General features: G+C 42.7%; 1 protein-coding gene across 1 annotated transcript; it reads left to right on the top strand.

The window, feature by feature from the left end:
- The first annotated feature begins 3,321 nt into the window (after positions 1–3,321).
- On the top strand, positions 3,322–27,385 carry LOC119387458 (putative ATP-dependent RNA helicase TDRD12). Its single transcript, XM_037654853.2, has 16 exons — positions 3,322–3,438; positions 6,601–6,789; positions 8,280–8,417; positions 8,568–8,723; positions 9,931–10,174; positions 10,257–10,400; positions 11,460–11,656; positions 13,919–14,068; positions 16,403–16,652; positions 18,229–18,398; positions 19,314–19,767; positions 19,986–20,142; positions 20,896–21,006; positions 23,777–24,038; positions 25,659–25,844; positions 27,009–27,385. Exons 1-16 carry the CDS (start codon positions 3,394–3,396, stop codon positions 27,273–27,275), a joined length of 3,120 nt encoding a protein of 1,039 aa, XP_037510781.2. The 5' UTR covers positions 3,322–3,393; the 3' UTR covers positions 27,276–27,385.

Here is a 27,385-nt window from a genome sequence, read left to right as displayed (position 1 = left end):
TCGCATTGATTCCCATCCCACTAGGGAGGTGCATATGCCTGGCACTGTGGCTGAGGGACATGAACAACTGTTAAAACAACTTGGAACAACAACTGTTCCAAGCAAGATATTGCCACTCAAGCTTCATGCAGCTGAGTCGAAGGACCTTGAAGGTGGTGCTGACAAGGCTGACGACTTGTTAGTGTACCGTTCTGCAGGACGCGGTGTTGTACTTTTGCAAGCTAAACCACCAACTACCAAAATAGTGGCTCAACCACAGTCATCAAAGCTGGTCACCAGGCAGAACAAAAAGCCAGTGCAAGATCATCAACGTGGATTCACATCAGAGCGCATGGGTGCAAGTCGAAACCGTCCGTCACAAGCATCGAGCAATGCTGCCAAGCTGTGGGACCTACTGCAGAAGAGAGGCCGTCCACTGAGTGAGGCACATTTGCAAAGCCCCAGAAGTACATTCAAGAAGCCTCAAGTTACTGATAAACCAACAAGTCATGTCAAGTCTGATGAAACAACTGCAGAAACTGCATCTCATGGAGTAGATGAGGGCCTGGTAAGGAACTTTCTGACTTATGTTTGTGCACTGAACTAAATAGGGAAATTAGAACAGCTTGTCCACTTATAGTATTAACTTCATTATTTTTATTTTTTTGCAGTCTCCAACCAATAATGTAAATCTCCCGACACCGGAAGCACCTTCATGTGTCAGTAGCACTAAAAGTCAGGTGAGCTAAGCATTCATGTGATACCTGCCAACTTGTGATCACTCCTTGTGCACGTGAAGTATTTGTATGAAATATAAACATGTTGTCACTGAAAGGACATTTAATTCTGCACTGGTGACAGAATGGCAGAGTGTCAGACTCTGATACAAGAAGTACCTGATTTGATTTCAGTTACTTCCTGAAATCAAATCAGGTACCGCTGGGAAGCATCCAGTTTTGCTGATGGGTAGAGCAGCTTTGGTGCTGTATGGGGGCTCATTTTAAAATGTGCTCTTATAAATATCTGTGAAGGCCTCTGCGTGCACTTTGACCCACCATCCTTGGTGATATATTCTAAGCATGTGCAGCTGTTGTGGGAGGTAGAGATTTGCTTTCACTGGGTACCTAATGGTAAATACAAGTGCGCTTCGACCCAAGGGCTTGGCAGAATGAAGTTTCAAGTCGTTTGGGAGAACACCCTCCCTGCGGGAAATAGTGGGACTGCCAAACTATAAAATAAACGTCACCGTCTTTTAACATCTATTGAAGTGATACGATATTTTTCTGTGTTTGCACTGATGCCAAAAAGACAACTTAACATCTTTGGAATAATAATGCATGGCACCTGGTCACCATACTTCGCGCGTGATCGAGGCACTAACTAATCATTGCATTAGAGATTAGTATATAAAACACTTGTGATAAGTGTAGAGACAGTTATACCAGGTGTTTCTTTTTTTTTTTAATAGGAAGTAATAGTTTCATTAGAAAGAGGAAAATAACTTGTATCTAGCTAGGACCCTGCCATTTCTGAACATCGGGCAAGTGTCTAGGTAGTATACATTAGTATACATTAGTAATATAGTAGTGCTGTGAGTTGACCATAGCATTTTGGACCCAATCTGAAGTTTTACAGCATTTTTTAGGCTGTTGATCTTAGGTATGTGTTGCGACACAGGTGCACATTGTTCACAAGGCGAATTCTCTTTTCTTTTTATGAATTATGAAACACTTAGACACATTCTGAAAATGGGTATATACGAATATAAGACACTAATGCATTTTAAGGTGTCTCTTGTACTTCAGCCTACTTCTGAAAAAACTGCAAGGGACAAAAGTGTTGATGAGTCCATAGACTACAGTGACTTCATGAGTCCATGCCACATAGTTGAGGAGATTGTGGATCCTGAGGTTGAGGAAGCAAAGTGGAACCTCAAATTTGATACTGAGGTGCCAGACCTTGCCGCCATTAATGTGTGCCAAGCTCCCGAAGATTTCCGGTGAGTCTGATGCACTGCTGGTAGCGTTTTATTTCAGATTTGTTTCTCTATGTAGTGCTGTGCTGAACTTACATGTGGCCAGGTCCGAGTGCAATTTTCGCTGTACCATTTAGTCAGACTATCCTTTACTTAGTGTCATGCTGGGCCTGCATTCTCATAAAATCACTTTTGACTGTATTGTAGCTCCTTTCAGCATTCACTAATCGGCTAAGCAAAGAAAGTTAATGGAATAAGATAAATTTATGGGTGGGGCCGTCTTGTTGCCAATCACGCATGGCTACGCTGTAAAGCACGATCCTGAATGCCTTTTCCAGTAAAAATATCGTCGAGAGTGATGAGCGAGAAATACAACCAGGGAGCTGGATTTTACGGCTTTATAAATACAACAGCTAGGGCCTTTCGTTTGCATTGTGCACTATATATGAGCTTGCTGCAGTTATCGTTCCTTCTTTCTTTCCTTCTCTCCTGTTATTGCAGAGTAGCGGGTCAAATCATGCTTCCTCTAGCCAACCTCTCGACCTTTCCCGTCACTTCTTCCTTGTTTTCTTCTTTGTTGAGCGAACGACACAAGAGAAATGATATTTTATGATGAATGCTAAACTCATTTGTTCGTGGGGTTGTTCTCTGTCATTTGCTTGATGCGCAATAGACACCATGACTTCCAAGAGCTTCGCCGAAGTACCACAGGATATGGATCCCTATGCACAGTTTGAGGATGCGCCATACTTCAGCGCCGATTTCGTAAGTGCATACCTTTGTTCATAGAACACGTGTGAAGGTGAACTTTTGTTCTTTACGTTGTTCAAGCTATGAAAGAGGCAAGATTGTGCAGCATTTCTTTTCTGTTGTGTAAATGTTCAAAGTCAAGATGACTGTGCAGCATGACTGCACTTGCTGCAGCACAGCAATACTTTTCCGTTGTAGTGCTTCATGAGTTAAAACAAGCATGAGAAGGAAAAATGTTTCACTTCCATTCTATTACTAGAAATAAAAAAAACAGAGCTGCTTTATTTGTTTTAGCTGCAAGTGAATTGCAGTAGACAACGCTTGGTGATCTTGCTTACTAGTACATATTTTTTAAAGAGGTAAATTTATGCTACCCTGCCTTTTACTTCTATATCAGCAGATTTCACAGTGCTTTATAAACACTCCTAACACAAGGCAACACTACTGAAACCTGTTCACAGTTAAATGTTTCAGTGCATGCAAAGTTCATATTTCATTTTGAAAGCCTTTCTTTTCTTGCATGCTTGTGTTCTAACCTTTCATGTTAAATACCACAAGGAATGGTGAGACCTGTGCTGCCTTTCTCTTTTTTTGTTACTCATTATTAACAGGATTCTTGCAAGCTACCAGCCCAGCTTGCGTGCTCTAAGGTTCGGGCCGTTTGCCATGGCATCAGGGCGCCTAAGCCCATGACACACTTAGATCAGACGCACTTCGACGCTTCTCTGAAGGAGGTAAGAAAATTTCAACTTTCAACTTCTGAAAGGGCTGTGGCATTGATTCTGTAAATGTACCCCTTCCCCACAGTCCTTTTTGTCGCTTCGAGAGTTTAGAAGCCAGGGATATTATGGAGCAAGATCTGGGTACGGGCTAGTTGGTATTTCATTTCAAATTGTGATCACAGCGCAAGGTAAGACACGAGACAGAGAGCAACGAAGATGAGTGCTGACTTTCAACTAAAATTTTATTGTGAAGAACAAGCAATTTATGAAAAAATTCGGCAGATCCCACGTACCGTGGGAATCATTGTTATGCGAAGCATGCGCGGGATGGTGACTGTGGCATAATTTTTCATGCTGAGCGAAAGTTTATGGAATGACGCTAGAGAAATGTGGAAGTGGTATACACACAGTCATATATGCTGAAGGGTCACATATGTACTATATAACCAGTTGTTTACAGTTGCGTAACGATGCTAACAGCAATATGGGTGTTACCAACACCAGACGCGGTAAGCTGATATGTAGTGCTTATATTCTTCAATACTGGATAGCGCGAATCCGAACAGCACAAAGAAGAAACACAAATGCACAGGACAGGTGTTACTCGCAACTAAGATTAATAAGGAAAGTTCCCCTGGATATACACACAGCCGAGTGGCACGCGCAGGCGCACTGCACGTACATTACAGTCACAGATGCAGTTATGACAGTTGCGTTGCAGTTGTTATGCTTATGCTTGTCCGTTATGATGGAGAATGCACGCGCATTTCACAAACCCGTGTGTATGTGTAGAAGGGGTCCTTGACAGTTCTTGAACAAGGTCATCATCACCGTGATCAGTGAGCACCAGCAGCTAAGCCGGACTTGTTAATCGGATCCGTTCGTGATCGCGGCTACGAGGGGTCTAAGTGTAGTGAAATGCGAGGTATAGCACAGCTGGTGGAAATCCTGGATGCATCTTACGATGAAATGATATATGACGCCTCCTGTCCTGCACGTGGCAGCGGGGTCTTGTGATGCCCTGTCTACATTCAAGCAGTCTTTCACGCAGTATAAGGACCAGGCGTTGTTGGGTCTTGATAAATCAATGTTGAAGTCACCGGTAATGATGAGAGGCCTTGTTTGCTCGGAAGATTTATTGTAGGAAGCATTGAGCCCGGTTTTTGCGTAATCCACGTGGTCCGCGTTGCGGAGCACGTGTACGAGTGGATAGTAGTCGAGCGTCTTCCAGGGGTGTTCTGTCTTCAGTTTCCTCACTTTCCTTGCGTCCGCCGCAGTGGTGTAGCGGTTAAGGTGCTCGGCTGCTGACCCAAAGGTCGCGGGTTCGATCCCGGCCGCGGCGGTCGCATTTCGATGGGGGCAATATGCTAGATGCCCGTGTACTGTGCGATCTCGGTACATGGTAAAGAATACCAGATGGTCGAAATTCCGGAGCCCTTCGCAACGGCGTCCCTCATAATCATATCGTAGTTTTAGGACATACGACCCCAACAATTGTTATATTATCACTTTCCTTGCATGTCAATGTGCGTGTTCGCATTTACTGTGTTGTTTGAGACTTTGTATCACCTGTGGCACATACCCGCATAACATAAACTCTGGTATGCGGGTATGTGCCACACATGACTGAGAGAAAGAGTTTCATGACGTACGCGACACGTATTTTGCGTTATTCATGCCATGACCAGTGAATCGTGTTCGTCATACACTGATCCCCTGCTATGCCAATTTTGGTACATTAGAAGCTATGGAGACGACCAGGAGAGCGCCCAGACGTAGGCGGCTAGATAGATAGATAGATAGATACGTAGATAGAAACGCCCAAAGTGCCTGAGGTTCGCTAAGAAATGCTTCGCATTTAAAACGACATAAAATCAAAACCGCTTATGATAAATGACACCTCCTCTGAAACACGGCTTCGTGCTTCAGAGGGGGTTTTTCAGAGGTTTCAGGTTTCAGAGGGGTTCAGAGGTCGTTTTTCATAAATTGCTTGTTCTTCACAATAGAATTTTAGTTGGAAGTCAGTGCTCGTCTTCATCGCTCTCTGTCTTACCCTGTGCTGTGATCACAATTTGATATTATGGAATTCCGATGATCATAGCAGAGGAGAGGTCTGACAAAACTATTGTGTAAAGGTTTCAGTTTGATCTACTTCCTGTGAACCACTTTCACTGTGAGAAATCCTTCACAGATGTATGCCAGTCTGAGTAGCAGACATAAAACACTGAGAAGCTACATAAGTGAGTTTCACACCATTTGGATGCATACCAAAGGTCCGTTTGCTCGTTCTTTGCAAAGGTAGCCAAATGACCTCATTTTTCCTTTTTCTTCCTCACCCTCACATTAAACTTATTTTCCACCTTCCCTTGCCCTTACCTATCACAAAAAAATTTGCCAGCCATCCTTCACCCTCAAGTTAAAAAGGCTACCGCTCTTTTTTTTTCTTTTTTTTTTACCACTGATTTGTCCACTTGCATTCCATAATAACTGTGCATCCCTCTTCTTTTGGGGCTTATTGAGTTTGTTCAAGCACGAAAAGACAGGGATAAGAATGTGACACAACAAGCACTTGCGATATGGAGTGTTATTTGTATGTCATGTGTATTCTGTGTGTGTGTGTGTGTGTGTGTAGTTTATACACTTCTGATGCTGGAGTGCACGAACAATCCGGACGTACCACCGTCATCACCCCCAAGCAAAAACGAAGAGGAAGGACCGAATACAGAGACAGAATTAGAAGACCAGTGGGAGGTTCTGCTGGTGACGCAAGACCCTGACAACCAGCTACGATTGGTGAACAGGGCTCGGGCGACGGCAGCGAGCCATGGCTACCTGGACTGAGGAGGCCACCCACCTTAGGGCTGAAGTACAAAGAGCCTGGTCAAAATAAAGTTAATTTCTCTCTCTCTGAAAATGAAAGTATAGTTGTAATTTAGCACATGTGCATGTCACCTTCTCGTCCCTGTCTTTTTGCACTGTTATTTTTTTCACTATGAATATATCCCTTCCTTTCAAACAATTATCTAACAATTTTGAGTAGTTGTTTTCTTTGAATTAAACTGTATTTCTCTGAATTTGTCAGATCCTTGTGCTTTTTCATGTGTTTGGAGGTGGGAGGGAACACCTTCCTTTTTTTTCTAATAGCTTAACTGTTTTGTGTTCCTTTTTGTCCAGCGCTTGCGTTCCCTGGGGTTCCGCAGCCCATCATGCATTCAGTCAGTGGTCTGGCCAGCGGTGTTAACAGGCAGAAATGTGGTGGCAGTGGCCACGCCGCACACGGGCAAGACACTTGCCTACCTGATACCACTGGTGTCGAGGATGCTTACGGAGACCGACTACCTTCAACTGCCTTCAGGCTGTGGTGTGAGTACCGTTACTCTCGAAACATGCGACTCTATAAATGTGGATTGCTGACTTTTTTAAAGGGGACAGCTGCCAGGGCAATTTAAACTTTTTTTGCCTTGCTGCTGGTTTGTGACTGCCTTGTCTGCCATATGGTGCAACCAAAGAGGAGAAGGCAGGCGTTGTAGACGCAACTTTGTCTGCTTTAAAGAAAAATACATATATACATACATTACTCACAAAACTTTAAATTGGTGCTAACACAACATTTGAATATAAATAAGGATTTTCTTATCTGTTTTACATGGCTGAATTTAATGTTCGTAGGTGTCGAGGGTCAGATAACTAAACATGGTAAAGATTCAAACACTGAGGCACAGTTACAGCAAGGACGATGGAGTATAATGTACGAAAGTTGTGAATTGTCCAATAGATTGTGGTATTGTAGGCTGCAATGGATAGTGTTAAACAATACTACACTAGTACTGGTATGCGATAAACATTTACCACTATTTTATGTTGACTAGCAGATTTACCACTATTTTATGTTGCCAAACACTGTTATCAAGGCTGCTGCTAGTTTTTCAAACTTGACAACTTTGAGTCTGTGAGGCCAGCGTAAAACTTCACAGTGTCTTTCACATCAAATTTATCTTTGAGCTCATCTTCTGTTATGCAGATCAGCCAGTTTCAACTGGTACATATTGCCATTTAAAAGGATTCTGAAAGGGTCGGATGCTACTCGAACGTTTTTGAAAATCAGAGAACCTAACTTCGAACTCCCTCTTTAAATCCCGTAATATTTGACGGAGAGTTTTTCTGTGGGAAAAGGTGTGCTCGTATCTCCCACAAAACTTTTACAGCAAGAGATGTAACAGAGATTAGACTCACTAGCCTGCTGTTGGAAAAGGTTGAGTTTCAGCTCAAAAGCCTTTAATGTCTGCGAGTACGTAGAACACGAGTTTCCCATTTTCTTGAATGACGATCCTTCCCTGGACCTATTATTTCCACGAAGGACCTTTCTTCTCCCTTTTTTGGACTGTGCAAAGAAAGGAAGTGAAGAATTTATCTGGCTAAGTGTAAAGATTAGGGACAAAGCATACTGGATGCAATCTTTCTTTGTTCCTATCTGACCCCATTTGAGGTGAAAACTGCCGTGTTGCCTTTCATATAGTAAGTGACAAGGGGAGGGGAGGGGTAGTTCTGGAGTAGTGCCGGGGGTCGCATAATACTTCCCCATGGGTTGCAGACCCCTGCTTTAGACTGAAGAAAAATCAACAACTAAACAGGCAGTTGGCTTATGAAGAAAATATGTGGTCACGTACAGAAAGTGCTATACTTCAAGTGTGCAAGTTGGTGGGATGGTCTTTACGTTAAGGATGTGTGATAGAGTGTTTGTCCTTATACCTTTCACTGCTTGCTTCATTTTTTGTTAGGGAATTGCACCAGTGTTTGCAGTAGTGCTTCGTGTTTGCCGAGTGTTGTAAGCAAGCAGCGCACCATCTTTGCAGCCCCTGATGCTGATCTTGACATCCACATGGCAAGGAGCGCACCGCATTTACGAGCAGGTTAACTTGCTGGTTGAAGAAGACACCAAGTGTCCCAAGTGCTGTGTTTTGTATGCTGGAGGGTCAGAAGATGGAAAAGAGGTGAGCACCCTGTCGCTTTCTTTGTGAGGTGTGAAACAAGATGTACGTAGCGGAATCTGCTGTATTAGATAACCACATTGTTCATCAAAAATGATATCCTATGAAAGTGTACAGAGAATTTGCCGTTTTCTTTTTTTCTGCCCTCTTCAGATACCAATCATCAATGGCTGCGACATACTAGTTGCTACTCCTCACAGCTTTCTGCGTTTCTTGAACAACTATGAGAGACTCATTGTTAACATGTATCGGTGCTGTCATTTGGTCCTGGATGATGGTGAACGGCTGCTGGAGAAGTACACTGCAGAGGTAGGACTAATTGTTGTCATAACCCTAGAATAGAATAGGTGCGATAACCATTCTAGGAAATGCTCAGCCTAAATTTAAAAAAAAACAATGGCATGTCGTTATTAGTGCAGGTTTATTACATTTGAACCTCCTTATTACAAAGACTGATAGAGCGAATTATCGGGTATAGTGAGCTAAATACAAACTTTAGTTGGTCATGCTTAATTTCAGTGACATTATCTTAAAACAAAACCAAAAAGACGAGAGCTGCCACAATATTTGCTGTAGGAAAGAAATAGTTAGTGTGCACGAGGCTCAAAACTAAAGGTAGCATAAGAAGCAAAATAAATATTGAAAGAAAGTTCTCAACCATATTTTTTTTAGAATGTAGTTGTGACATTAAAAATTTTGTTAAAAAATTTGGCTGAAAATGTGGAAATTTCAGTTCGCCAAGCATAAGATGCCTGCAAGGTCTGTTCTAAATGTTTGCACACTACTTTTGAAAAATTATGAGCCTTCAAATACATAACTGTGGTCATCTTAATGACACCCCTTTTACACACTACATTATACTTGCACCTCTCCTCCCATTTCTGGAAGACCCTTGGAGAAAGTACCTTTCTGCTAAGCGTTTCTTTTAAATTGTTAGTTGTCAAATCTCTGAAAGGGCACTAGTCTGTATTTGAAAAAAAAATAGAATGAGCAGGGGACTTGGTCTGGTGAGTAAGGGGCATTATCAAGCAGAGTTGTCAAATTGCTTGCCAAAAGCTCATGCACTATCAATGCAGAGTGCACAGGGGAATTATTGCAATGCACAATCTATACTGCCCCTTTATTGACAAGTTTAGTCTCACGCAGTCCGCACAGTCTCTCTGATGCCATGAACCTTTATGTAGGAAGGTAACGATGAGTGCTTTGCAGGCTCACATTGCCAAAAAATGTGGTTTTCTCTATCTGTTAATAAAAATAATCATCTCAAATTAGTGGATTGTGCGTGTTATGTACAAGTTTCCGTTGTCATGTGTAAAGTATTGTGCTGGTCAAACGAGAAAATACTGATTAGACGCAGTTTGATCAAGAATGTAGTCTTTAAACCTTTTGAAGGAGTCTTAAAAGGCTTACTGAGTGCACCACATTTCAAGTTATGTGTACTGTGAAAATAGGATACACTGTTTTGGTACTGTCATAATGTGCTGAAGCCAGGTGTGTGTTACAATCCTCTCTGCAGGTGACTGCCGTGCTTGAGGAGTTTCGGGAGTGCCAGAAACAACGCCAGTCGTGCCTCCACATTTCTCAAATTATAGTCTGCTCAACTATGTGGACCAGTGGCCTGAACTGGTTCTTACGTACATATATCGCTCAGCAGACTCCCCTGGTCATTTTTTCGTCCTTCTCTGAGGCTGCCATCTATGCAGCAGTGCCCACAGTTACCTGCTATGTTGAGCCACATTCGCAGAACGACGCTTTACTGAGTGAGTTGCTCCGTCCTCACGGCGATTTAGTTCGTTGCTGCCGCGCTGAAGCAGGTGCGCTCATTTTGAATTTTTCGCGCAGAAATTGTAAAAGCCAACATCGGCCGAAAAGTGGTGGTATGCGCTGCAGGGAGGGAGACGGCCATTGCTGCACATCATTTGCTCGTGTCGCAAGATTTGTACTCTCTGCTTCTTCATGATGAGCTTCCAGGGGCCAAGATCTCTGGTAAGATATAGCTTAGCTGCTGAGCTTTCATGAAGGCTGGAAGGCGCACGACTGTTCTCTTCTTTCCTCTGAGTTGTATTGCAAATGCGCATGCTTGTTACAATTATGCCGCCAAAATGCGACTGCTTGCCCTTCAAAATATTTACAACCAATATTTGGCCTTTTCTTTCTTATGCAAAATAGTATTATATGCTATTTTCAAAAACCTTTAAAAGAGGACGTAGACACTTTCAGTTTATCTTGCTTTCTCTTAATTCATTAGCATCACATGCAGCACTTCATATACTTAGGAGTGTGAGTGCACCGTTTTTGTTCATCCTGATAGTAATTTAAACGATCACTTATTCAACTGAACTTTGCATTATTTGACATTCAGATGCTTGGAGCATGGAGAATGATCTTAGGAGGGCACTTTACTGAATCTGTGCTGGAGGGTGTGGCATGCGCTAGTAACAATTATACATTAAAATTCAAAATTGTCATCCACCGATTTGTAGCATAAAGCTACAAGGCCAATTACACCTTTCATAACCCTTCCTCCTGTTTGCAGGATTGCGCAGAACTAATTTGCCACATCAGTTTGTGTGATGTAAGAATAGAAATTAACTCTTTCTCAAGTGAATTCACTGGGGAGGCTAGCCAAGCAGGTTCATTTGCTAAAAAAAAACAAAAAAGACCTTTCATTTTCTTTGTGTCCAAACTGTTAAGAACCCATGTGGACTAATCCAGACTGGTTTAGGCTGTGTAACATTTTTGTTGTAAAACTGAACTTGAACCGAACCAAAGACATGCCTAAGTCTGAAACCAAACCTGCAACCTTTTTGGTTCAGCAACCTGGCAGAATCTACTGGGCTCCAAAAACTGCTAAAGCAGGATTGAAGTGTTTTTGGAAACACGTTTCTTGATAGTGGACAAACTCACTGAAAGAACTCTGGATTACAATCACACAAGCAAGAGGGTAATTCGGCTTCAACACAAACCTCTGACATTAGTGGTAAACTTGAAAATTGGCTCATCTGTGAGGTCAGCCTTACAAGAGTGACACTTTTGAATGCGCAGAGGTGTCAAGTGAATGGACGTCCGAGCACGCCAAGGTCGACATGCCCATCCTTGTGATCCAGGACAAGGTGCTGCCTCTGACCAACATTCGAGATGCTGCTGTTCTTGTCCACTACGACATACCCGAGTTATCCCAGTTTAACTTTGGCTTTCGGTACTCGTGCATTGCTGACCATATGCGGTCTTTCAGAGATGAGGTAAGTTTTGAAGCTACCCTTGATTAGCGCTAGAAAATTAAGGTTGAACACGCTGGACCGTCTTTCTGGCTATGCCTATGGTTAGTTTGTGGTTGATAGGAGGTGGGAAGCTTATGCTTCATAGAGCAGATGAGCATCTTAAACAAGAAGGTACAGCCTTGTTCAGAGAGCACTTAGACCACTTTTCTTATTCTAACCTGTCCCTTGTCCATGCAGTCTTTAAGGTGTATTTTGTATCACAATACGAACATTATATGTGCACTGAATGAAAGTACGAGTGAACAGGCCCTTAAGGGCCTGTATGTAAGGGCCGGTGCCTACATTTGTATGCACCGGCCCTTATAGCAAACAGGGCCTTGTATATGACCCTTGTATGCTGAAACCCTTTCCACTAGACACGTGTGGCACATACCCGTTTACCACGGGCCACGGTGTACGGGTATGCGCCACAGGTGATTGACAGTTTACATCTACCCAGGAACGGCGAGAACAGACACTGGTAACTTAAATGCTAGAGCGTTAAGGAAACCTAACATCGGCAGCGTTGACTCAACGAATGGAAAGAATAAAAATTAGGATTCCAGCAGGAATCGAACCCAAGCATTCTACGTGGCAATCAGGTATTCTACCACTGAGCCACGCCAGGTCTTTAACTGGTTTGGAAAAATAGCCTACGCAGGCGTATCATTGGTGCAACGTCACCTGTGGTTGCGGTGCTGGCTATCTAATTTTACAAGACAGCAATAAACATTACATGATACTCCTACGATGTGTACTCCTAAGATACAGGCGTCATATCAGATCAACATCTGTAGTTCCAGTGTTGGCTCCTCTTTTATAGCAGTCTTATAAACATTACATTTGTATTCCTATCATTCAGGAAGCTATATTGAAGCATTCCTCAACCCTGGAGAAATACATTAATGAAAGGTACATATGATATCTGCATCACCGCACCGTAAAGTACACTTCGTCCACCAGAACGACGCAGTGTTCTCTTCATTTCTTACAAGGCTGGGCGATGGCCTCATGCTGACCGAGGACGATGCCAGATTAATTGACAGCCGCTTTGTAGACTAGGATACGTAGGCCACATACGCCCAGGTACTCTACGAATACGACAAACACCATCCACTGAAGTTGGTCTACGTAGCACTATCCAGGCCTACCAGCCTCGACGGCTTTTACCTCACCAACACGAAGGGTGGCTTCAGGTTCCGACATGTCGCCGGCTCTGTCGACAGATAATTTGTCAACGAAATGACCGAGGCATCCACGAACTCCAACAGCTCTACTATACCACATACTTCACTACACATGGACCCCTCGTCACCACGATCACGGCCGGATCCTATAACAAGTCATGACCATGCTGCTGGTGCTCACTGATCATGGTGATGATGCCCTTGTTCAAGAACTGTTAAGAACTTCTTGCACACATGCACACAGGTTCGTGAAACATGCGTGCGTTCTCGGGACACTTATAAGCACTACATATCAGCTTACCGCTTCTGGTTTTGGTAATACCCACGTTGCCATTGGCAGCGTTACCCAACCGTAAATAACTGGTTATATAACACATATGCGGCTCTTCAACGTATATATGTGTGCGTATAAAATATATACAAATCTTTAGCGTCATTTTGTAACGTGTCGCTCAGTAAAAAAAGTTACGCCACAGTCACCTACCCGCCACATGCTTCGCATAACATCTACTCCCACGGTAGGTGGGATCTGCCAAATTTTTTCAAGTAGATTTGTAAGTAATTCTTAATGGGGATCCCATATATAGTGAACTATTGTAGTGAAGGAATAAGTAAGCTTTATTTTGGACCTGGTTTGAAAAACGTTCTGTAGTTTAGTAATGCTTGTTGCTTCGATAGCTGGTACATGCTTGCTGAAATACAGAGAGATGCATAACCACCATAGAAAGGACATGAAACTAACTTTCTGAGAATAAAGTTAGTTGCGAGTAATGCTCTTTTCTGTTTGCTGTGCTTTCTATAGTGGTTACACATCTTTTTATATTCCAGTTAGTAAATTTTATTACTGGGACACTTTGTAGTTTGTGTTTCAGCGAGGAAATTCACAGTAAATTATCATTTCCATCTTTGTGTTGATTTAAGCTTTACTGTTGCCTTCTTTCTTATCTCCACTGTATCTCTAAAACTCGTAACTCCCGTTCTCCCTTCTTTCTTTTCTTATAGGAAATCATTTGGCCAGTCATATTGATTTGTCTTTCTTTTTGTGCGCATATCGTAGGAGGATTTCTATACACCTGAAGGACCAGTGGCCCACATGATACTATCAAGTAACAACAGGAGTATTTCTGTACAGCTTATGGAGTTCCTAAACAGGCTAGGTAGCAAGGTACCCGATGGACTGGCTCAGTTAGCCACTGAAGAGCAAATGGTATGTTAAATGTGCTACGTTATACAGGCCAAATTTTTAGTCATTGTAAAATGTTGTTCTTCCTGCAGGCTTTCAACGAATGTAAATAAACAGCTACTTAATTGTGCATGTTGCTTAAATGTCAGAGGAGCAAAAGGTTATGTCATTATGTGTTACGTCCTTGAGTATTTTCGCTTCTTTTCTTCTTTGAATGTGTTAGTCGCTACATTGAGTTCAGATGGGCACGGCACTAGCACATGGCAGCTGCAGTACCCACGCGACCATAGCGTACAACTATGACGATATATATATGTCGCAGCAGAAGAATGTACAAAAGTAGGGGAATTGTCCAAGAAGCAATGTGCTACTGTCGTGCTAAAGTCTGGCCCAACTATGTGAGTGGCTGATGCGCACCAGCGATGTTCTATGTCAGCTTGATTGACGGATTGCATATTGCATATTTTTGCATATTTTTAAGTGGTTTCAATTAGCTAAACACCAAGTAATATCTTCCTAGGTGTCTAGCTCACGAGGTGCATAGATAGGGCTAGTGTGTGCTGGTAAGCATACCGATGGTATTAAAGGTGACAATATGCGTCGGTGAGTAGTACTGTCATAGCTAGCCGAGTACGAGGCAAGTGACTGGCTCGGGTGCATAGTGCTTGAAAGAGCACGTATGTGGTAAGCTAGGTGTCACCTGACACGAAGGCAGGAGAAAATAAAAAATAAAATAGGTGGCTGTCAATTGAAACCAGAAGTAAAAAGATGAGACACCCTTTCAGTGTTCCTGAATGATATGACATGCGTATATTGTTTTTGTTAAACTCAAAATAAACAATAAAAGTATTACTCAAGATTTTTTTGTGGTCATAAATCAGTCGATGCCTATGTCAGTCCTGCCTGTTATGTAGTTGGTCCTGCCTGCAGCATAGTTTGCTGCCGGGAGAGCAAGCAATTTCTAGTGGTCTTTGACACAAAACTTTAAGTTCCCTGTTGCATGTAGTGCAAAAGCATTTGGTTCACGTATTCACAGGAGCCTTCACTACAGATCGGCAGTGTTTTCTGACCATGTTCAGAAAGTGCTGCACAGCCCCTATAACTCATCAGTTCTTAATTGGAGCTATAGCAATTCCCTGCCGATCACTTGTTTTTCATTTTGTAGCCTGATGAGCAGTGATGAGAACGGAGAGCCACGTTAGCAATTACGTGGTTCTTCTAGAAAATTTTCAAGGGTGTGCATGTGTTACCATTGCCGTTACCATGTAATATCAATGCTGATGTTGCATACGCAGGAAAAAAACAGAACTGGTCTCAAAGTCCATAGTGCTTTTTTAGCACAAAAAACAACATCTCAAGAAAGAAGACAGAACAGTCGATGGTGTAGTTTTTTGCGCTAAAAATGTACTATCGATTCTCACCAACTAGCCTGCCAACGCGTTCTGTTGGTCTCAAAGTCACAGGAGAGAACAAGTTGTCTATGAGGCAATAATTTATATTGCCTGCTGCATACACTGGAATATTTGACTCACACATTTGCACAGCATTGTTTAGGGATTGAGGATATTTTCTTACTGTATTCGAAGAGCGTTTGTTGTCTGCTGTTTGCATACCTCGTATTCACTGCCTGTTTTCCTGAACTACACCCTTTTCCCCATTTAATCTGGTACAAGCCTTAAAGGGGTCATGAACCACTTTTCCAAGTAATGATCTAATGACCTTGGTATCGAAGTTTACTGCCTCCCGAATCGATTGCCGCAAAAATTTCTCGAATCCGTCAAGAATCAGCGGAGTTACGGGGGTTTGGCGCACGCTCTCAGCGCTTTCTCTCTTTTCTCGTGCCGACGAGCGCACTGGAAGCTAGACAGGGAGGGATGGCACGGGGGTAAGAAGTTACGTCAGCGCGTGTCATGAAATGCGATCGTTCTCCCGCTGTGATTCGCATGCACGAGTGCGGCTACCGTGTAAAGTTAGCAGACTGAGGAGTGCGGCGCGGGCAAGTGGCGGCACCCCGTGGCAAGAAGCGCATCTCATCCGGCTATCGGCCAATAAGCATGCTATGTCTCCGCGACGTCAACGTGCAGACGTCCCGCCCACCGACGAGAGTGAGAACCGGCCTCTGTTTGAAAAGAGGGTGCTTGAGAAAACGGCAACTTCGCGCTCCGCTTGTGGCCTTTACGCGGCGCGCACGACTGTAATATTTTGCAGAGCAGTTCATAGCCGTGTCAGCTTTCCGCAGGTTGTGTTTTTTCAACAAGCCCAATTGGTGCTTCATGACCCTCTTAACAGGCAGTGCTGTATGTGCTGTTTGCACTTGCAGAATGTGATACCTTTGTTTGTGTTTTTTTTTCCCCCCAGCAAGTCTCATCTAGTGCTGAACAGCCGTTGTGCCCCAACCTCAAGGCTTTTGGCCGTTGTGAAAGACAGTCAAGCGAGAGTCACTGCTCATACCGACACCATATTCTGCCCAAGGCAGACCATGCACCATGCTGGTCTTACCTGCCCAGTCAGGGAAGCGTTCGGATTTCAATAACAAAAGTGACAAGCGCTTCACACTTTTACGCACAGATTCTGCAGCAGCGGAATATGCCATCTGGATCAGCAAATGGTAGGGTGTATTTCCAAACACTTTGTGCCTTTGTCAAAGTGCAAAAATTTAATTTGCCCATTTCAGCTTTGGAAGCGTATAAAAATGATTCAGTCTATTCCTACATATAGAGAGAGTGCATGTGTGCACAGAGCTTGGTTTGAACTTGCAGTTGTGCTGGGCAGTAGGTGATAGTACTTGATGATCTCTGGCTTTTCCCGTAGCATCCCTCTCTTTCAAAGAAAATACTCGGGCACTTGGCATTGTTACACCCATAAGTGCATTTGTGTTAACAAATTAGTTTGGCAGAAATTCCCGAAACATGAAACTTGCGCTGTAATAAATAAGCATACCATTTCCATAGAAATTTACCATGTTTCTGCACTTTTTGAGTTGACAATTATTTCAGCCTTACACTGCCATCTGGTTGCCTCCGCGTATGCTCGAGCAGTTGGTAGAACAGCAGGCCCAGAAAGGTTATGGTCCGAGGTTCAAGTCCCCAACTTAGAACAGATAGAACAGACCTTTCTTCAACTGTGAACTTTCTTCTTTAGCAACTTGTATGAATGTTCTTAATAGTGTCCCAATGCTTATTGGTAGGTGACAATTATCCCCTCTTATAGTGTGTATTCCTCTGTGTAGGCCAGATGCTTACGGGAAACACAGAGTGGTGGTGCTTCTCTTGTAAGAATGTAATGAGTGTTCATAAGAGATGCAACAAATTGGAATGTAATACTTTAACTCTGTGAAGCTCTGTAAGCTGTTATCACAGGGAATGTTTCCATACTTGCTAACTTTCTTTTTTTTCAAGTTCTTTTCCGTGTTCCTTTCTCCTTGGCATCTCTTTTAAAGAACCACTGTGAACCATTAGGAAGAGCCATTGTGAACCACTGTGAATCACTGTGAATCACTGTGAATCACTGTGAATAGCCATTGTGTGAATATTGTGTTAGCATTAGTATAACACTAATGATCCCAGATGAAGGTTAAGTTATAAGTATGAGAAGTGCTCCTATGATCCTGGAAGCATGATACTAAATTTGTCAATTGTAAGAACCTGAACACTGACTATAAGCTTTCGCTATATAGTTAAAATATGAAGGGATATCATAAATAAGGAGTTGTTTCAACACCGTATGTTTTACTCCAACAACAGTAAAGCTCAAACAGAGTTTTCTTTGTCTGCTCTGTCTTCTTGTGCATAGATCAGTGCGTCATGAAACCATGCTGTGTTTCTTTACCATAGAATTTATGCCTCATGCAATATATGCAGCACTCAACTTGACAGCTATGAGGCTTTTGTTATCTGTGTGCCATCATTGTCGTTGCCATCTTCCTGTCATACCACTGTTCTTTCTCTTAGCACTGTGTTGCCTTTGTCATGTTGGGTTCAAGAAGTTTGAAGTTTCTGCTAAATCAGGAATGTTTAGAATGGTAACCACTGTCGCAGTAACTGGGTTTGCGGCCACAGGCATTGGTGAAGTCACCTGCTCTTGTTACAGTGATCGATTTTCAGCTTTTTAACAACTGTGAAATCAAAATGGCTTATTGAAATTGATGACCTTGGGTGCACATGACTGCTCATGGTTTTCTTTAGGTAACAAGCTGGAGATGAAAGATAATCTGGAGCTTCAGGAAGCCATGTCACTTTTAAGTGAGTACTTCTCTAATGTGGAAAACCGTGTGCCTCTGGATGAAAAGGCCACACCTACAGTTGGCCAAGTTTATGGCCTGGAAGCCAGTGCAGACCAATTTGAGAGAGTCCTGGTGAGCATATTGGTATTGTAGTTTCCTCATTGTAAAACTTGAAAGATGCTTGCTGTAATTTGTGCTATGATGCATGCAGCCTGTCACATTTTCGGGCTGCTGTGCTTCACTGGTGCGCGCAGCACAGTAGAAATAAGTAGTGCAAGTACAAAGCCAACCTTAGTAGAGGCAGTTGTTCCATTTAAGCAGTAATTCTGTTTAAGCAATTTGAGTTCACTGAGAGTCTACAGTACACTGTGCTGAGGTATTAAAATATCGACACAGTATTTGAAGGAAAATACCTTACAGCAGAGGTGATGTTTCAAGAATTAGTGGCCACATCATATCTGATGGTACCACTAATAATAATATCTGGTGTTTAACATCCCAAAACCTCGATATGATTATTAGAGACGCCATCTGATGGTACTATAACCATAAGTACAGGGGAAATAAATACATCGGCTTGCCTCTTGTCTTGTCGCATGGCGAGACTGAAGACTACTGGCCAAGTGAACTGTGACACTTCCGTGCATGACAGCGTTAGCATGCCTGATAGCTTTAACCGTCATAGTTAATATAGAGTTCCAGTGAAAGCAGTATACGTTTAGCCAATTATTAACGCTGGTAAGACCATTGTTGTTGTTCTCCTGACCTGTTTCTTTTTTGTCACCTTCTTTAGTTGATTCTCTTGGATGATTACAATTAATAAGTGCTCTAGCAGCGTATCTTGGCATATATACCAGGAAGCTATAGCTCGAATTTCACAGACTCGCTATGATTGTTTCAGCTAAATTGTTTTTCCTACACCGCACTATTAAAAATGAACTCGCTGGAATCAGGTTGAGTTAGTGGTCATTAGGGACAGAAATTTATGTTGCATAAAACCACTATAATTACAGCATTTAAGTCTGTCTTTCTGTGCTGTGTTTCTAGGTAACTTCAGCGACTTCGAGCACCCCGGCCCCAGCCAGTGTGACTGTGACACACCTCGACTACGGCGGCCAGTCGACTGTGTCCACAACTCGACTGTTCCCTCTTCCACCAAGACTCGCGATGATACGGCCTTTGGCAGTGGAAGTGTATTGCTGTGGCATGCAGCCTCCAGACAATGATCTCAGCTGGACTTTTCAGGCAGACTTCAGGGCACATAACCTTTTCTTCAGGAAGGAGCTTGTTGGCGAGATTGTGCTGCGCCTGGGCAACACTCTGTGGCTTGACGGACTTGTATTTCAAGAGAAACTGAGGTTTGTCGACACTCGGGTGTCGCTACGAAATTTGAAAACCACCCTTGTCAAGGAGGGCTTTGCCAGCAATAACCCCTCACACATGGAGAGGCTGCGCAAGATGGCTGCTGATGCGGGAGTAACTGTGCCTCCACATCCTGCAGGTGCGAATGTAATATACAATATGATTAGTATTTGCTCTTATGAAAGATGAACTCTATGACCTTCCGAAAATTTTTTAAAAGTTTATTTTTTCAGCTGTTGATGCACTTCAGTGAAGTAACTATGTTTTGATGATGGGCGACACTTGGGGGATCGTGAATTCGTGCCTGATTAGCGTCAGTGTTCTCTCATGCACTGCATTTTCCATCACATTTTTCAGAGGTGGAAGGTCAAAGCAGTGTCAATAGCGGATTGGATGCCACTCTAAAGCGTCCGTGCACCACACACCTTGACACAATGGATTACGATCATGTTTACCTGTGGAAAGTCGCCTCTCCTTCTCATTTCTATGTACAGCCATGCAAGTTCATTAAAAGGTACGTAACAAAAGCAAACTATTTCCTATGTTTTTAGCCATAACCTGATGGTAGGAATTAGTTTAGTTCCCTAATGATTACTTTATTTGTTATATACTATTCACGTATGCTTATTGGGCATGAAATTTTTCTCCACTTGTTTATATTCACCTGTTCTCTCAGCCTAGGCAGCGATCTTTATTTTTAGATCTTTATATTTATATTTATCTCACAATAACTTGTGAATTTATTTCTTTTCATCAAAACATCATTCAATTGAAATTTGACTTTTTATGCAAGTTTATTCGCTGTAGGATTAATTTCTACACAGAAAGTGCCGCAAGGATGTTAATATCATGCAGCAGTACGAGGAAATCTAATTTCAGTAGCATTGAAAGAATCTGTTTTCCTGAACCAGAGATCTGGCTACCATGACTTGATACAGCGCTGGCGAAGTCTTCATGGTATTCACATATAAAGACTATGTCGTGAAATCGTCGTAAGTCTTCATCAAAAGCAGAGTTCAACATCCAGCTTGTAATGGGGACTTATATCTGACAAATCTTTGTTTAGCTTTGTGAGCATGGTTTTAGGCAGGTCGAGCGATCTATGACATAAAACAAAAACAAACATTCCACATTTTGCCATTCACATATAGTGCCGCTGTGCCCTTTATTAAACTTGCAGCGGCACCAGGTCACCTTCAGATAGTAAACTGTATTTGCACATTGTACAGGGACATCTACTAATTGGCGCTATTCCTTTCTTTGGCAGTCTTGATGATCTTGAGAAGGACATTGAGAATGCTGTACAAAGGCAAAAACTTAAAAAGCTGAAATCTGTGCATAATGGAGTGCTCTGCATTGCTCGTTGCAGCAATAATTGGTAAGTGTTTGGACTGATGGAGTAAATAAAAAAGAACAGTTGTTGCATCTCATGCTTCATTGCACAACAGCACACATAGGTGGCACCAACATGATTGTAACATTCATGCCACTCACTGGCAGTTGAAAGCATCTAACCTAAACCACTTGAGAATTGACAAATGGAGCAATCTTGCAGCAGTCTTGCATGGAATTTCCTCTTCTCTTTCTAAGGCTCTGGATACTATAGCAGTGCTAAACTACATGCATTATGACTACATAAGCCTAAACAAAATTTACATTATTTATGTTAAAATGTGATAGAATACGTAATTATTAGGCTTGTGCGAATATTCGAGCACTTCGAATATTCTAACGAATTTAAATTCTAAGAAATTTTGAAGTATTCGAAATGAACGTATAGACATATAAACCGCGTGTAACCCCCTGTAAAGGTGGTTTCACTGCAGTGGGGGTGTGCTATACCGTGAATACACCTTTCCAAGAGAAATCCGCACTGCCGCGAAGCCCCACTTCAAGTTTAAATGAACATACAGTAAAACCTCGTTAATTCAAAGTCACTGGGACTGTGAAAAATCTAATTAAGCGGGTTTTCGAATTAACCAAACATACAAAAAGCGGGATGCAAGGAACTGAATTACTGGAAGTAATTAGATGTGCTCGTTTGCTGTTCCTGCAAGTTTGCGGCTACAAGGGTTATGTCTTCCAGCAATACCTGGTCCCAATTTTGCCGCTAAACCGGGAAAACGGCGGGCCTCGCTGCTGCCAGCGCCAGAAAAAAAAAGAAAGAGGGGGAGAAAACGGTCTCGTGATCAACTGAAATGCGCGCCTGCGGAAAAGACGTGCTTGGCTGCAACACAGTGGTGACACGCGGGCAGCATGTCACCTGCTCCCCGCAGCGTCAGCGCGTCGTGATGCGACCATTCGCCCATTCTTTTTGGTAAAATAAAGAATTTAATAATGACCAGTGTGCGATGTGTTCCGGGTGGAAAAGATGATCATTGAAGTTTTCGAACTGAGTTTTCGAAGTAGGCGTTACAGGTAATTACTCCGCCAGCAGTGCAAGTGCGCAAATTGCTGGAACAACCGCCGTTCGGAGGTTCGCATACATCGCGAATTCTGTCAGACCGTCCCTTTAATAATTTCTCTATTTTCCCAGAAAGAATGGGTAAATCATGACGCGCTGACGTTGAGAGAAGCATGCGTCATGCTGCCCGCGTGTCACCGCTGTGTTGCAGTGAAGCACGTCTTATCCGCAGGCGCACTTTTCAGGTGACCACGAGACCGCTTTTTGTTTAGTTTTAAAGACGATAGTCTTTCTTGGGGAACTTAAATGCAGAAATTTTGGTCTGTCTTTCTATTTGTCGGCACGTCACTCGATTCAGCCACCCGGCCAAAGTTGAACCACTTGCCCAAGGGCCAGCCATCTTGAACGGCTGACTAGGTTCATACTTGGGTACATTGTTGATCAAAAAGCAAACATTACACATATCTGAGATGCAACATCATTAGGTAAGTATTAGGTGGTGTGTTCCTTTAATAGAAAATACGTAGATACGTAATTCTAGAGACCCTAGTTTCTTAAGCTGCGCTGAAAATGCGACTGCGCTGAAACTTGCCTTCCTCCGTGCCCTCTGCACGAGCGCATTATGTGCTTCGGTTTCGGTTCAGTATTGCACTGTACGAATGCCATGGGGCGCAGCTCTGGCATTCCTGTTTTACCCAGGCGACGTGTAAATAAAAGAGTGTGTGGAGAGTACTCGTTGAGTGCGGACGTTTCTTCTGCTTTGGCGCTTCGCGCCAAACCGCGTGTTCGGGCTGGCTGGTGTCACCGCCGGTCGCGTTGGTCACCGCTGCTCTTCTCCTGCTGCTGTGCCGGGACTACCAGCCCGCAACACAGCAGTCATGTTTCCCGATGTATTGCCAGATGGCGTCCATATCTCACGCAGCGCCTCTTCTATCGTCTTTAGACGACATTTGCAGCGAAGCACGCAGATACGCGGCCAATTTTTTTTCTTGCGCTGGCAGCAGCGAGGCTGGGATGCTTCACTTGTCACTCATTAGTATCCCTACATTGCATTGCCTTGTGGCTCCTAAGGGCCATTGTTTCTGCGGATTTGCAGCTAAATCGGGATCGGGGGAATTGGCACATGGCACCCAAAGTTTTCGAATTAACCGGGCTGGTACTGACTGCCGCTTCAAATTATCCACTCAAATTTACATTGCAAAATACAGGGCCAAGGAAATCCTTCTAATTATGCGGGATTTCGAAATAACCGAGTTCGAATTAATGAGGTTTTACTGCATTACCCTCAGATCGATTCATCATTTTTTAAGTTTAAAAGCTTGTTATACCGTCTTATATGCTCCAAGTATAGTAAATTTTAAAGCGTAACATATTTTACAGGTTATCACTTGCATTCTACCAAAAGTCAAATCCTGCTATTACTCAAAGTAGCTTCCATTTCCCTTTGAACCTTGTTTCAACTTTAAAAATATTGCGCTGGTTAGTTGGGTCATGACAAATATGCTCATTTTTCGTTATAATATCTGATATAAACTATTCGAATTCACTTCGAAATTCGCTTTGACCAAATCACTATTCGCTTCGAACCTAAAATTTACTATTCGCACAAGCCTAGTAATTATAGGTTGTAGTAGACTCAAACACCTTCAAAGCATGTACATGAACAATAAAGGTGGGTCCATTGTTTGTGATGGTTCTTTCATTGCTCAATACATATTGTTTCTTATTATATTTTTTTTTCCAGCTGGTATCGTGGTGAAGTGCAAGAAATTCTCAACGATGAAGAAGTTGTCGTCTCTTTTCATGACTACGGAGATTCTGAAACCTGTCGTCTGAATGACTTGCTAGAGCCGCTTCCGTGGATGATGCTGCTGCCCTATCAGGCCCTTTTGTGCAGCCTGGCTGGCCTTGGCCCCACATTGGAGGAGTGGAGCCCAAAGGCCCAGTGTGTTCTTGAAGACTTTGGCTATGATGACAACAATTTCAACCGTGTCTTGTGTCTCAGAGTAAGTAGGCTTGTGAAAATAGCACTTTTTTGGTCTGAAGTGAATGGTAATTGTAGAATAGTTTCAAAGTGAATTTGAATACTAGCACAATTGTAATAGTAGTAGTGTGCAAGATGTAAGCGGTAAAATACGTTAAAGTTTGCCATACTTAGCCCGTATAAGCCTGTGTGCCACGCTAAAAGTGTGGCATACGCTTTTGCAGGTAACTTGCAAGCAATATGCATACTTGAAGTGTAGCTTCGCAGAACAGCGCAGATTTTCTCCGAGTACTAAGTGGTTTCACGGCATAGCGGCCTTAAGTTGCAGTGAAACCACCTTTTCAGGCGGTTGCATTAGAGTAAAATGCATCTTTTGTTCATTTCGAATACTTCAAAATATCGGAAATTTTTATGGTTTTGAAGCAAATTCATAAACTGTAATATTTGTTCGAATATTTGATGCGCCCCATTTTTGCACAGGCCTAAGAGTGAGCGATGTTTCTATATGCCAAGTCCCATCACAGGCTGTTCATGGCAAAGATGGATGCGTTACAGCTGTGGTGTACTGGAAGTTGGGGAAAATGTTTTTTTAGATGCGAAGCATCTTATGGCGGAGTTCAATCCGGTGTGCGGTGTGACCACCCTTACTGCGCATGCGCAAACTCTCTCCACACACCTCTCCAATTTTAAGAAATGGAGTTGCATTTTCTTTTTTTATGTCAGAACCACAGTCTGATTATGAGTCATGCCATAGATGGGTTGGCTAATTTTAACCGCCTGATGTTTTTAAATGTGCATATAAACATGCCACTAAGCTATCATGAAGCTCAAATATATTTGGGTATGCAAACGAGAACCGAATAAGATATTTTAGGTGGAGTTGCTAAGTAACCATGCCACAGATCTGCTTTCAAGCAGCTTCCACATTAGATGGCCCTTCACCGCATATAGATAACTACTGCGTAGTGTATAGTATGAAAAGAGGGGTAGTTGTTCAAAGGGCTCGTTTCTTTGTTAGACACAACCAATGAAACCAACAGACATTTAAGCCAAGAAAAGCATAGGGGCCATTATTTGTTGTTCTTAATTGCAGCATAATGATTATGACCTAAATTGAAAAGCACTCTTTCCATGGCTTTCCACCGACGGAAAGAGTACTTTTGTTTCAACATAATGAAATGCAGTCAAACTTTGATATAGCAAATATGGATATAACGAATTATCAGTTATAATGAAGCAATTGGAGAATAGTCTTGCCATTGACACAGTGTTGAGAATTTACATTTATAATTCATTTTCAGATATAACGAAGCCTTTTTTCGTTTCAGATGCGACTTAATTTTGACTGTACATAGCTTACACACAACAGATTTTGTTATGATTGGATCATTAGTCATCTAATGAGAGCATTTCTGCTTTTTTTAAGTGTTGGCATGGTTAAATTTGAGTTGGGCCAAGCTCTAAATTCCTTTTCAAGCAGGCCAGACACCACTAACATTCAACACTAGATATGCTTGCGGCACCAAACCATGCTTGCAGGGCTGACATGTGTTGTCCATCTATTGTACTGTTCCGTCTCATCCTCTCATTTTTTCTCTTTCTGCAGCCTCTGGTCTGACAGATATTATGCTTTTTTTTTAAGGTTGCAAGAAAAAGGGCTGGAGATCAGCCGGGGACCAGCCACTATGAGGTCTTTTTGTTCAACAGTTGCAGCTCGGAGAGAATCGGTGCAAGCGATGTGCTTGTTATGCAAGGACTTGCTGTACCAACGGAGGTGCCCAAGCTCGACTTTGATATCAGTGTTCCACATGAGTCAGCGTTTCAGAAGGTACATTACTTACGAGTGACACCAAGAAGAAGGACAACATTAGCGACTCATATGGGCACTGCGTAACAGCTACTTTAACCCTGGCTTCCATGTTGTTCTGCTAATTGGTGTTGCATTTACAGATTCATAAAACACTCACTGGTAATGCACAGCTGACATTTCTAGTCCTAAAAAAAAAAGTCACATCCTCGAGTTTTGTGTAAATTCATTTACACATTTACAGTATAGAGTTGTTAATTCAAATTCCGTGGGCACTGGAAATTTGCTTGCATAAAAGAGAGTTCAAACTAGAGAGAGCCCCTTTGAGTTACAGAGATTTGTCAGACGCTGTAATTGCTTTCTCTCTTCTCTCGTCCTGACAAATGCGCTGGAAGCTAAGCAGGGAAAGAAGCTACGTCACGCACACGTCATGACCTTGCACACTTTTATTTTATTTTTTTCTTTGAATGCGCGGCTAACCTTCAGTGGGATAGCGAGTGTGCGTGGGCACATGGCGGACTCTCGCGGCGGGCGCAATAACTCTGCAGCCCCGGATACTTAAATCAGCCAATGGCTGTGAATTTTGGCATATGGCGCGGTCATTTGAGTATATGGCATCATTTGTAGAGAGAAGAGGGAACGATATTTAGCTGACTTTAAGAATTAATTGTAAATTCCAGGCCACATGCTGCGCTATAATGTTTGGCTCGCGTATTCTCAGGAGCCTCGACTACCGATCGGCAGCGTTTTCTGACCATGCTGAAAAAGTGTTGCAGGGCCCCTTTAATGCAATGCACAAAGTAGCCCAGCAACGTGTTATACTAGAGATACATTGATGTGAGTAGCAACATGATGCGTCATTGTTCCGAAAGGAGTTTGGTACATGTGGGAAAATTTTGTTTAAATAATCGTTTGGCACTTTTTACAGTCAATGTTCACAGGAGTTTTTTCTTATTCAAGTGCTTAGAATTTTGTCGGGACTATAGCTATGCACTTTGAATTAGAGATTTCCAATTATTGAGATTCTACTGTACTTGTTTCTTTTTATAGTTACCATTGTATTCAGACTACTGCTCCTATGGGTGGCATGTTTTGCATGCAAATTCTGCAGCTGTTGTGCAGCCAGTATCCCCAATTTATATGCTTCATCGCAGTCATAATGGTCTCTTTCTTCCCTTACAACAGGAGGATGTTCTCCAACAAAGTGAATCAGATGACGACGATGAGTGGGCGACATCTGATGATAAAAAGCAGAAAAAAAATGAGTTGAGCTCATTATCTAATGCTTTACGAGAGATTCTGATGCAAGCACCTAGTGAAGATGAGACGGCTTGTAATGAAGCAGAAAATGAGTCAGCTACTGAGCTTTTACACAGGATTCAGGCCACGGTAGCGACAAATTCGCAGACGGAGATAGCGTGTGTCCTTCCAAGGCTATGGCAGCAAATTTAGAAGATGAAAAGCAAAGTCGTAAAGTGGGCTCATCAATGCATGAGAATAGTGAACGCCTGTCCACAGCCACCCCATCATCATCATCTGCACAAGGTCGTCGTAGTGACAGC

Source organism: Rhipicephalus sanguineus, chromosome 3 (assembly GCF_013339695.2).
Source record: "Rhipicephalus sanguineus isolate Rsan-2018 chromosome 3, BIME_Rsan_1.4, whole genome shotgun sequence".
NCBI lineage: Eukaryota > Metazoa > Arthropoda > Arachnida > Ixodida > Ixodidae > Rhipicephalus > Rhipicephalus sanguineus.
This window is presented reverse-complemented; position numbering and strand designations above follow the sequence as displayed.

Bases quoted from the DNA above. Each gene is read 5' to 3' on its own strand.
- LOC119387458 (XM_037654853.2), top strand. From the start codon at position 3,394: ATGACACACTTAGATCAGACGCACTTCGACGCTTCTCTGAAGGAG. The intron at 6,790-8,279 runs GTGAGTACCGTT...CCATCTTTGCAG, and splicing joins AACTGCCTTCAGGCTGTGGT to CCCCTGATGCTGATCTTGAC. The intron at 16,653-18,228 runs GTAGGGTGTATT...GGTTTTCTTTAG, and splicing joins GCCATCTGGATCAGCAAATG to GTAACAAGCTGGAGATGAAA.